General features: G+C 40.2%; 1 protein-coding gene and 1 long non-coding RNA gene across 18 annotated transcripts in view; both read right to left on the bottom strand.

The window, feature by feature from the left end:
* The window catches only part of LOC102310854, a 37,395-nt gene extending 28,722 nt beyond the window's left edge, over positions 1–8,673 (bottom strand). Inside the window, exons 1-4 of one of the 13 annotated variants that reach the window (XR_006053312.1) lie at positions 8,543–8,673; positions 8,353–8,462; positions 7,023–7,102; positions 6,295–6,408 (exon numbers count right to left, since the gene is read on the bottom strand). This is a non-coding gene — a long non-coding RNA (uncharacterized LOC102310854). The other 12 variants (XR_006053309.1, XR_006053313.1, XR_006053316.1 and 9 more) reach the window with 12 other exon arrangements.
* A 3,148-nt stretch (positions 8,674–11,821) lies between these two features.
* Positions 11,822–12,788, bottom strand: part of LOC102311069 (alpha-mannosidase 2) — a 16,713-nt gene continuing 15,746 nt past the window's right edge. For all 5 annotated transcript variants that reach the window (XM_042215721.1, XM_042215719.1, XM_042215720.1 and 2 more), the window contains one exon: positions 11,822–12,648. In XM_042215721.1, coding sequence (XP_042071655.1) covers positions 12,478–12,648 — 171 coding nt within the window. In that variant the 3' untranslated portion in view covers positions 11,822–12,477. The remainder of the gene's footprint in view (positions 12,649–12,788) is intronic.

Genomic DNA, 12,788 nt, shown 5'->3' with positions numbered 1-12,788 from the left:
AGCTCCGCTTCCAAAAACATCTGAATTGTCTCATTGAGCATCGATGACACCATATCTAAAGTTTCTGTATGAGCTTCTCTGCTATCCTGTGAGGTTTCTTGCTCTGGGCAATTTCGTATGTGACTTTGTATGATGCCGTTAGTGCTTTGCTGTTTACTGATGCAGATTTTGGAAAGCATCTTCCTGCTGAAGATTCTCTCCAAATAGAGTGGATTGTTCATGAGTCCACTGTTGTGCAAAATTCTGAGCCCCTACCAGTGGCGTGTCTAGAAAATTTTTGTTGGGGGGGCCAGGTAGGGGCACAGATTTGGAGAAGGGTGGCAGATGTAATTGGCAGATAATGTTTAAAAAAATTCTACCAACCGTTAACCATAATTCAATAACCCTATAAACCTAATAACCGAATGCGCTTTTAACTCTTATTAGAATGAGATTTTAACCACTACGGTGCAAAGTTTTTAGATACTGCGTTGATAAAGTACAAGAGATACAATCAGTGCTTTGTCAGTGTTTACTCAGCATTCAAGGACAGCAATATTTGCATAGTATTTTTACTGACATTTTTGAATATTAAAATACGAACATTTGTAACAAACAATTGACAAATTAGCCAATTCCAATGTAAAACTTTATCTGCCTGTTAAAAAAAGAAGATAATCTTCTCACAAACTGGTGTTTGATTTTGAAACAGGAAAAAAGTGGGGAAACAACTGAAAAGACTAACATTTGAATAAAACCTGAAAGCAAGTAAATACTTTCTATGCTGCCTTATGGTAAACTTTGGTAATATTGATAAAGAACAACACTGGCTGATGATGAAATACAGTCAGCTGGCATGGTGACACTGCCAGTATTAACCTGCAGGGCTGGACTGGGACAGAAAATCGGGCATTTTGACTAGAGACCGGCCCACCAGGTATTAAAGCCATAAAGACTTTGAATGAAAACAAATGCTGTTGTGACAGTGATGTACAGTCTTGTTGGTATATGTATGATTTCTATACATTTTACGTCAGATAAAAACTTTGGTTGTAAGATTTAGATAATTATTTAATAAAAGCTAGATATTTTAAATGAGAATAAGAAAGAAAAGTATTTCTTTGTGCCCCCCTTTCCCTGTTAATGCCCTACCTGGCCCCCTGGCAAAACTTTCCTAGACCGCCCCTGCACAGTTACCAGCTGTCAGCTACATAAAAAAGGATCCTGGTGTTATTTGTCTCTCAGAAACAGTTCATAACTTCCCTTCAACTCATTCATGTCACCTAAAAGGTAAACCTGTTTCTCCATCACCTGTTCAGCTCTGATGATTCAGTAAGGACATCTCCTGGTTTCATCTTCATGTTTCCCTCTCACCACATAACCAAACCATATCATGACCAGCAGCTTTACAGCTGTGGCTCCAGCAAACATCAGCTGATACTAGAAATTAATATTAAATAAATTCTAACAACAGCTGATCAAGCTTAAACGTGCTGCTGTTGTTTAGCGCGACATCCGCTGGTTTCCTCTTTCTGGCGCAAAGTGGGCGATAAACAAACAAGAGAGACGATCAGCTGATCATTGATCAGTTTCATGATTGAAGTAGCAACAGGAGAGGGGGGGAGAGAATGAGAGAAGAAGAGGCAGCTGTGCAGCGTAACGACAGAATAACTCCAGCTTTGTGTCTTTTTTTCATTATAGCGAAAGTCCGGGACAAACTGCGTCTCTTCTCAGCTCAATACGAAACGTGTAATATTTTCTCTGAATGAGGGACCATTCCATTTTTTTAAGGAGCCGTTGGCAACTCTACTAACTAACCTTATGAATAAAATAAAGTTCACTATCAGTAACATCATAGCACCCACCCAGCTGTATAAAAACTCCGTCAAGCTGGCTAGAACGCAGTATGAGTTATTGCAACTGACGGTAAAAAGTCAGCACAACGAAAATAAACTCCACCTAAACTTGGTTTATATCTGACCCAGATAGACTGCAGGTCATAACTTCTTACCTGAAGTTCAGTTCACCTGACACTCGGACTGGTGGCTGCCTCGGGGCTCTCCTCCTGCCTCCCCTTCCCTCATCCACCTGCTGGCCTCTGTGGAAGCCCCGCCATAGCCACCACCAAACAACTGAGTTATTTTTACACATCGATGCCATGCATCTGGCCAATCCACCACCTCTCATTGTTCATGCCATTACAAAAAAAAATAAGTCACCGGGCATATGCCCGGTATGCCCGATGGCCAGTCCAGCTATGTTAACCTGCAACCAAATCTGCAGCTCCATACAGCAATGTTACGACTTAGATTATATAACTCATAACTCTTATGTTAGCTGCCCTCAGTAGCATACTGTCTGAAATATTCCACGGCTGCAATAATTCTTTAAGTGTTATTTTTTCCTTGGTATTCTAATTTCACCGAAGTTTACTAAACTCAACAAACTTAATATTACTTACCGGGACATTTATTCTGTCCTCATTTTCTTTCACCGAAAAATTGTTTCCTGCAGTGCCGTCTTTCGTGCTTGGCTCTCCTACCTTTGCTAACGTGATGCACATAGCGCAGAAGCCGATGCTGCATTCACTTACACTCGGATATCTGAGCTTCACCGTGAAAACATAATCGTACATTTGATATTTGATTGAATTTTATTGTTTTGCCTTTGGGGTGGCACCTGGGGTGGCCAGTCTGTTGGGGGGTGGCCTGTGCCCTTTGCGGGGCGAGTAGGCCTGATGCCCCGGGAAGGGAGCAAAGAGAGGCCATACCAGAGGTCCGGGAGGGAGAGGAGAAAGAAATACAGAGCAAGACGAGGAGAAGAGAGGAAATGAAGGAAACCTGATGGAAGAGGAAGTGCATAAAAAGGGCAAAAAACAAAACCAAACCAAAACAAATAATACACAGCAAATATATTAATCACCTGGATCACCTGTTGAGAAAGAAAAAAGAGAAAACAAGAAAAAAGAGAGCAATATATAAACAACATCATTGCGTAATCGATAACATGTGAATATAATATTTACAACCCAATTAGTGCAAAAAAACCCATCAATGTATTTTCACTTAAACAAGCAGCTGTTTTTTATGTGCATTAAAGTTATATAAAAATGTAACAGTGCAAATTCCTTGCTGACAGTTTAACCAAAAGGCATTTCCAGTGGAAATGGCCGACATATCCTCAGCATAACCATGTATAATATCCACAAAACTTAAAAAGAGGTTATACACACACAATACGGTAATATTATGTTGAAGCACAGTACGTATCACTCCGCGAGGCTCCTGCCTACGATAGCCGTAATGCTCCGACAATCCATCAAGCGGTGCGGCTTCGTAGCTTAGCAAAGTCGTACTAAAACATTTGACAGATTTTCGAGCGCCGTGTACGACATAAAATCGTTTCGAGGTCAGTAAACACAACCAGAATTCATACATAAGGCACACGGGATTATAAGGGGCACTGTCGATTTTCAGAAAAATCAAAGGATTGATTTTAAGTGTGCCGTATTTTCCAAACAACACGGTAATAACGACGGCCCGCTAGCATGCGCTACCAAAAATAGTGCTTTGTTGTGTATCTGACGGACGAAAGCTAAACCAGTTCCACACCACTGAAGTTGCAGCATTTTTACAAACAAATTCTGGTTCAGTGCCACCTGCTCAATAGCCCTGCCCGTAGCTTCAAACCATTAATTAACTTAACCGAGCTTCAACCCTTTAATTATGCAATATGTGTATAACATGATTACAGTTGCACCTGCAATGAAAGATTATTATGTGCTTATGCTAACACCTGAAATACAGACTTTAATATAACAATTGCAGTCTTTGGTCTCATCATTCACACCATCTAGGCTCCATAAAGAACTATTTCTTCTGCGCGTCAGTCAGTAAACTCATCCATTGACATAAACTAGTCCTTAAATAACTTAGCGTTACACCTATCTTAGCGATATATTTGGAAAGCTATATGATTTAAATCTTCCGTTTAAAGGCAGAGACAAAAATCTTCCTTGTAGCAAACAAAATCAGTGACTGAGGCTGAATATTGAACATGACTTGAGAGCAGCAGTATTAAGCCTCAAAAACATTTTGAAAAGCTGCGCAGTGAAAAACAGGCTCACTGCAGCCACTAAGAGTGAAACGTTTTAAACTCTCACTAAACAATTTTTCCAATTTTTCTTTCTTCACAAGTTTCTGGATTTGCTCTTTTTTATAAGACTGAACTTTATTGTTGCATTTCTGATAAAGGACCCAGTCTATTTAATTTGTCACTGGTTTTTAAAAAAAAGAAAAGGGAAGACTGATGTAGCAGTATAGTGACGAAAACAGTTGTTCGAAAATTAAAGTTTTTCTTTTATTTTTACAAGAAAAACTACTAAAGAATTCAATGTGAATGAGTTATTATCTAAATAAAGTTACACCTCTCTTATTGTTTTGTTGAGATGGGGCGTGAAAATAGTTGTTATTAATATTTTGCTCTAGTGCAAAATGATGACAGTTTTCTAGCAGTGATGCACGCACATTATGATTATGACACATGGACTGAGGTTTCTTAATCATACTCTCATCTTCTCTTTCACATTGTGCTGTACAGTCAGTGCATCATAGTCTCTTTAGGTTAATTTTATTTGGCAAAACTGAATTACTTGGCCTTTAAATGTGTAGATTTACTAGTTAAAATTAATTTTCTAGCTTATTTAGAAGCAGAAATATTAAGACTTATGGTGATCATTTTATAAAACATGTCAGCCTCATAGATGTCTGTGTAAATGTTAATGTTGCTGTTGTCATTACTTTGATATAGCACAGAATTTAATTTATGTATCTTCCACACATCTTAGATTTTCCCAGTGAGGCTGTAAGGTAGAGAGAGAAGAGATGCAAGGAAGCAGGACAAGCAACGCAGCGCTTCACCTTGTGAATTATCACAGGAAGAAAATTAAGTTTCCTTAATGAAAAGAGTCTAGAGGAGGTTTGGTCTGTGAGTTTTCCCTCTGTCAGTCATCATGTTGTCTGTATTCACAGAATCTAGTGTTCAGTTTTACATCTTTGTCATATTTCTCTTGTTGTGTTACTTGTAGTGTGTCTTTTGTTTCTTAAGTGTCCAACATTTTGGTCTTCCTCTTGATGGAACTCATCAATTAAAAAAATGTGAACACAGTGTGATTACACTGTGATTAGAGATTACTAGTGATTACTGTGTGATGGGAAACTCTGCTTTTATTTACCTCTCTGAGGTCAGTCTTCATTACAGCACACTCATCAACCAGGCTCTGAGTCTTGTTAGCTGATTGGATGATACAATTTCTTAACTTTTCATCTTCTTCAGGGGTTGAATGTACTTCTTCAGAAATCCCCTTAAGCTTTTCTACAATCTCTCTCATCCTTGATTGATGACTTTTAAATTGTTGGAAGAATGAATCTGCATCTTTAATAAGTTTTTCCATTACTATAGATAAGCATTGCATGTCTGTGCCTTCTGCTGTTTTTGGAGCCAAGGCCATTTTCTGCAGTTTCCTCGAAACTGGATGTACTGACAAGTTTTTCTCTGCCCAGTCTGGTGAACAGCTTCACGTCTGACAGGTTAACTGTGGATAAGGGTTGATGCAGGTGAGGTAATGGGTTACACTCAACACTGGTAAAGAGTCTACAACAGCGGTCTCCAACCTTTTTTGCGCCACGGACCAGTTTATGCCCGACAATATTTTCACGGACCGGCCTTTAAGGTGTCGCGGATGAATACAAAAAAATAAAACTAGTACCGGTACCGAAAAAAAGAAGATTTATTCATAACACACGTGAAAAGACCCAGGAAAACCGAGTTAATGATAAAAACGATAACATAATAACGCTGACAACCGATTAAAAACCCTGAAAACCATACATTTCACACCGGAGCCTTTACTCTCGCGGCCCGGTACCAAACGACTCACGGACCGGTACCGGTCCGAGGCCCGGGGGTTGGGGACCGCTGGTCTACAACATTACTCTGAGAAACCCAACAACCCAGTGGCAATAGTTTAAGATGTAATGACAACACCAAAGAGCATTCTTCGGTTATACATCAACACTGAAAATGACAGTTTGTGATTATGAAAGTAGGGCAAACCTCTAGAAGCTGCATTCAACTCAACATTCCTGAGCCAACACCCAGAAACTTTTAGCATCACTTTCTTTGCTGTCACAATCATTAAGCTGATGCAAACATTAAGCTGTATGTCCAGCTTAATGTCCAGCTCCAAGTTAAACTGTGACTATAATATATATTTGACCTGAAAACCGAATGGATACTATAATCTTTGGGACCCACCTGTTAAATTCCTGCAGACTCGTTACTGTACTTATTGCAGGCAGTCTGACAGACGGATGTAAACTGCAGTTGAACCAGTTGGTGGAGATGTACAACCCTGAGGCAGTACTGCAACTTTTAATAGAGTTTTGCAAAGGGAAACATTCCAGACAATATAAATATGTTTTGAAACTAGACTTAAGGTTGCAGCTGCAATGACACAACAGAAAAGGGAAAAGGCAGTGGATGAACCAACTACTGACTAACACTGTAAAAGACATTAATTTCTTCACCATTAGACCAAGAATCACATTCATAACTGCTCAGAAACTTCATCTTTTTTAATGATCCTGTTGTCCTAATAACTAAGGTGAAGTGGAGATGGAAAGATGCACACTACAGACCTTTGAAGCCACCCTGAACAAGCCTGATCACCCACTTTATAACATCTCTATGAAACAAAAAACATCGGTACTGGAAGACTCCTCTCCCTCCCTTTGTTGTAAAACAGAAACAGAAAATCATTCACACCCACAGGTATCACAATAACAGCGTCAGTATCAGTTCTCAAACTGATGTTTATGAGTGTTGGCCATATGATTTACTGCCAAACTCCTGCAGAGAAACACAGATTTACCTTTTGGGTAACATTTGGTTTCAGTTCCACAGTTTATGTACTGTCTGCCAACCAGCCCTTTGTCTCCAACCTGCTGTCAGCTGTTAGTTTGATATTGTGTGCTGATTCTTACCTGTTTGGCTGTAGAAGCTGTGCCTGAGGAACACTGAGTCTTCAGAAAGCTGAAGCCTTTGATGGAGTGTTATCACAACCCTGCCAGGTGGGAAACATTGACACCCGAGTGTGTGAATGCGATAACTCGAGGATGAAGCGATGTAGCTTTTTCAAATTGATACCATAGGTGTGACTATTAAAAAATCTCAGAGTTTGAATGTAAGTAACCTTGTCCTCAAGGTTGAAGGTCAGAGGTCAATTTTTTTTAAACTTGTAAATGCAATCATTTGAGAATACGGCTATATATGCTTTTTTAATTGATACCATAGGTGCATCTCCTAGGAGGCTGAGGTGTACAACTGGCCGCCACCAATATTTTTATTCAGTCACTTACGCGTCTCGTCTCAACACATATAACACCTCTCAGGTGAGTCTTACACTTTCAAAACAAAACCAGCTTGTTAAGGAATATCGACTTCTATAGAGAATTGTTAGAAGTTATTAAACGCAACAGCAAACACCTTTTAAAGGGAGCAAAACTGATGATGACCTCTGACCAAACAATCACAACCAGACTTCATGAGGGCGGCCTGAGGCTGAACATCCATTAAACTCACACTCCAGCACCGTGGAGCCTGGTTGGCATTTGCCACATAATTCCAGAATTTTACAGATGAGAACAGGTTCACATGTAACAGACGTGGAAGGGTCTGGAGAAACATTATACTGCATGTTCAGTGCTATGATTTTAGCACTAACTCACATAAAACACTAGTAAGTAAGTAAGTAAAATGTATTTATGTAGCACTTTTTAAAACAGGAAGTTATTTCAAAGTGCTTCACATGGGAATAATAGCATATCCAATAAAACAGTTTACTACACATCAATATTACCTAAATGCCTGTCTAAACAGATGTGCTTTGAGCTGTTTTAAGTAGCTACATCAAAGTGATTACAGATATGTTTATTCCAACTAAGGAAAATGAACCAAAGCAGCCTTTTAAACAACCATATGTCTTCGGGAGAATGGTTTGCTGAATTTGCACCTAAAGGCACCAGGAATAGCGATATACATAACGCTGACATAGCCCACAAGGAACATCAGCGTGTGGCTCGTGAACGTCGCACAGAGAGCAGCTGGAAGCTGCTGAAGCAGCGCTATGTGATGTTGACGCTCCAGTTTCTCAGTGGGAAAAGGATCGCTCAGAAAGAAAAGGCGTCGGAATCCCTCTGTGTGGATGGCGCAGAGAGAAGTAGCACGTAGGCATGACAACAGCCTCTTCGTACCTTAAACGTGTGTTTAAGGTACGAAGCGGCTACCACCCCGCACACAGCGCATTTAGCCTACCTGGGAGCGATGATAACATAAATAAATCCAAGTTAAAGTTTCTCATTGATGAAGCAGCGTCGCTTGGTCGTAGGAAGAAGCAGCCAGTGCCAGACTTCCCCAGCTACAGCCTACAATCAGAACACCTGTTTACACCTGAGGGAAAGAATTCAGCTTTCAGCACAAAGTAATAAATGACATACCAACAAACCTCAGAGGGACAGCCTCCAGGAAAGTAAGAATCCAACATAAATACAAATCAGGAACAACCTGATCAGGCCGAGGGGACGGGGCATAAACAAGACTCCTACCTGCGACAGGTATGAGAGTCAGGTGAGCAGAAACCCGGATGCAGAGTCAGCAACAGGAGAGCAAAAGAGAGAGAGAGATGTTCAGATGGCAGCTTCTATTTATCAGCCATAAAGCATAGCAAAGTGAGACTGATCAAAATATTAATTCTGCTACATTTAAAAGTCTTAACAGTGTGAACTGTTAAATCTAAATATGACATTTAATGTTAAATCTAAATATTGTATAGCAATTGATTAGATTTCATTTATTACATTTAAAAATTTTAATGTGATCCAGTCTTTGTTGTTAAGCAGTGGAGGAAGATGCTTTTATGTTTCCACTTGCCTTTTTGTAAAAGTCACCATAACTCCCAAAATTATTCCTTGCTCTCATAAACATGAAGCAATATTTTCAGTAAACACCAACTGAAATATATCAAATCAGAGATTTATTTATTCAAATAATTAATCAGTAAGGAGTCTTATGATAGTCAAGTCATTAAATCCTAGCTTTGTCCCAATTCATAGGCTGTATCCATCGGAGGACCGGGCCTTTGCAGTCTACATGGGCCAGGTCCTTTGAAGACCGAGAAGGGCGGAAGTGTGAGGCTGTGAAATGGGACGGTCTAGCCAGATTTTCGTCATCAGCTGTCTCGGTGCAGTTTAATAAACTCAGCCATCTGCTCCTCTCTCGCTAATATATAACACAGCATTGGAGTAAATTCTCGACCATCTCACACTTTTGTTTAATCAGTTTTCTGTTTGACGTTTATTCAGCTGGCACTGCTGGCTGACTTCTGGCATGGTAAGTGGCATGTCATGCAGATATGAGCCAGGCCTGGCAATGATAGCACTGTTTATGTGATGGCATGCCATATCTGGCTCGATTGGTTTTTGGTTTATGTGGCCCAGGCTCATAGAAAACATCACTTGATGTCGGATCCGGGCCAGACCTGTTGCCTGATGCCTGTCATGGCAGGGTGTATGTCAACCAGATGTGGGCCAGGTCTGGCAATGATGGCACTATTTATGTTCCTATTTTCCTATTTTAGTTAGAAGACCCAAATGCCATGTTGCAATACTATACTGCTATGGTGGCCAACGTTTCAAATGCAGGTTTGACAGGTTTGTGAGTGTACACTTTATCCAAAACCTAGTGAGGGTTTACTGATGTTTACCACTGGGTGGCTGTAGCTCAGGAGGTAGAGCAGGTCACCTATTGAACAGAAGGTTAGTGATTCAATCCCTGGCTCCTCCAGTCTGCATGTCAAAAGTGTGAACGTGTATTAGGAGGCACTCAGTTTAAAGACAGTGGGTGAACATAGCATGTTGTAGAGAGCACTTTGAGTAATCCGGGAGAGTAGAAAAGTGCTATATAAGAATCAGTCTATTCACTGTCTGAACAGAGTTTCATCATGTTTCTTTTGCACTATCATGTTCCAGCAAATTTTTATTACATTGTTTGATGAAGGTACACATTAGGCTGACATCTGGGGCCAGAGCTGAAACTGTTCTGAGCCAGCACAGGGCCAGCAGTGTGTTTGCAACTGGCCCATGGCTGCACACAACTTAGACATGGCCCACATACCGCAAAGAATGACAGCCCTTTGGTGGCCCAGATCAGGTTTGCCAGGTAATCCACACGTGGCTCAGCACAGGACCACCAGTGTGTCTGCAACTGGCCTTGTGCTGGCCCATGTGTGGGCCAACTCTGGCAAACCAGATCTGAACCACCAAAGGGCCATCATTCTTTGCGGTATGTGGGCCATGTGTAAGCAACATTGTGTGGGCCAGATCCGGGCCATACCAATTTTGCTATGTGGGTTATATATCATGTTTAACCTGAGTAGCGAGAAAGACCGCGCGGGGGGGTTGAAAACATTGTGCCGGGAGTCCGCTGTTCTCGCCGTCAGAGCACTTTTGAAAATATGTGGTCTTGATAAACCGATTATATTTGAAGTTTACACAGCTACATTCTTGCACGAAAATATGTTAAAAGTTTATTTTGCGACCCAGAAAGAGTAATAAGAGTAATATTAAAACTAAGTAGCTGCAGTAGTAGTAGCCATTGTTGGAAACTGGAAGTGGCTGGGCTAATCTGAGACATGGTTTTTCAATTTTGCTGTCCGGGTGGAAAATCAGGAGAAATTCGGGAGAATGGTGACTCTGGGAGATTTTCGGAAGGGACACTGAAATTCAGGATTCTCCTGAAAAAATCGGGAGGGTTGGCATGTATGGGGGTGGATTAACCTGAAATTGCTTTCTAATGTTTCATGTTGTCTTCCTTGTTTGTACCTTTTTTCTGATTTTTAGTTGTTATGTAATGAAGAAATATTATTATTTTAAGTCAAGTTAAGAAGATCCAAGCTTACAATTTACAGTTATCTAAAGAGCTCACACAGATCTGCCATATATAAATAAATAAACCATAGCCAACCTGTTATTTTCATACTTAGTTTTTGAGCCGTTTTTTCCCAGATTTTCAGACTAATATTAACTGGTCTTAATCTGTATCCAGATAAACTGCCAAATGTGTTTAATGAAGCAGCTCTGGGAGGCCGATTCTTGACCGATTGTGTTCCACTGTGTGTTTTTTCTGTTCAGATTTGCTTTTACTGCACTGTCGGTGTGTTTTAGGGTCGCTGTGACACTGAAACATGAAGCGTCTGCCAATCAGATTCTTTCCAGATGGTTTAACATGGTGAATCAAAATCTGTGTTCATTAATCCACCAATTTTACCAAAGATCTCCCACCACGGGCTCAAACGCAGACACAAACCATGACTGAGCCACCACTGTGTTTTACAGAGGGCTAGACACTCACTGTTGGACTTCTCTTGTACATGCTGACAATAATTTGAACCAAAACTTTCAAATTTGGACTCATCGCTCCATTAGACCTGTTTTTAGTTCAGTTCTTGTGTATCTGTATTTGTGGCCCCTCAAACCAGAGAGGCGGGCACAGGAAGAGATAAGCAGAAAAAAGGAACGAGTCGTTTAAGAAAATGCAACTTTTTGTTTCCACCCTGAATTTTGTTATTTTTAATTTTGAAGGTTTGAAACTATTTTTAAAGATATTTAATTACAATTACCACCTTAAAAATGAACCCGTGTGACCAGACTGAAGCCTTCAAACACAAAGCATCACTGAGTCCTTAAACAGGGAACTCTGAACCTTATTGTAAAAAATTATTCAGAAATATAAAAAAACTTTTTTTATTTATATTAACACAAATTTATCCAGCAGTAAAAGCATTTTAACAAATCGTTTGTTTTTTTCTTTCACCCAAGACAATCTCTACATTAAAAAAAGCTTTCCCAGAATTCCCTGCAACTACTCTTTTCACAGCGACAACAAACTAAATCATTAAAAAAAAAAAAAAAATCAATATGTGCATTTAGAAGCAGAGCAATGAGACAAAATTACACACACTTCCACTCTCACAGGTAAAACAGCAGTAACAGACCATCACCATAGAAACACTCTCGCACACGCTCATTGGACACCGAACGGACAAACCAACCGGTCACAGTTTCAGTGTTTCTTCATTTGAATAAATAATGTGACCTTTGATTGGACTAAAATTAGAAAACATCATGGCTTTTATTTTGAAAGAATCCTTTCTTACTATTTGTTTCCTGTTTTGTTTTGGTCCCTGAAGGATTTTCTCTCAGAGTCTGACAATCATCTGAGATAAAAAAAAAAAATTTAAAAAAAAATTCTCTGTTAAATCTTTTAATTTTCTGCTTCTTTTCACCTTAAATGTGACTTTTTTCAGTCCCTGTTTGTCTGCTCTCTGATTGTGAGAACCATGAGTACCAATCTCTGCTCAGTGGCTGCAGCAGCGTCAGCATTTCAGTCCATTTGTACGCGGAAAGCGCTGATTTCCATTGGCCGCAGCTGTGCGATGCGCGGCGGATGCTGTTGTTGGGCAGTCTCTGGCTCGTCGTCAGCTCGCAGCAGCGTGAGACCCGACCGACGGACTGATCGGAACTGAAGCGGAGAGAAAAGGTCGTCCAGGTTCACCTGGAAACACAACAAGAAGAAAATTAAGTCATACAATCTTTTAATGTCATTTTAAATCTTAAATAAATGGCGAGCGTGTCATCACTGTTGGGTCTGTGTTTCCACAAACCCCGCTAATTCTAGAGACTTATTCATCATGA

This window comes from Haplochromis burtoni, unplaced genomic scaffold (genome assembly GCF_018398535.1).
Source record: "Haplochromis burtoni strain Fernald_Lab_line unplaced genomic scaffold, NCSU_Asbu1 Contig_805, whole genome shotgun sequence".
NCBI lineage: Eukaryota > Metazoa > Chordata > Actinopteri > Cichliformes > Cichlidae > Haplochromis > Haplochromis burtoni.
This window is presented reverse-complemented; position numbering and strand designations above follow the sequence as displayed.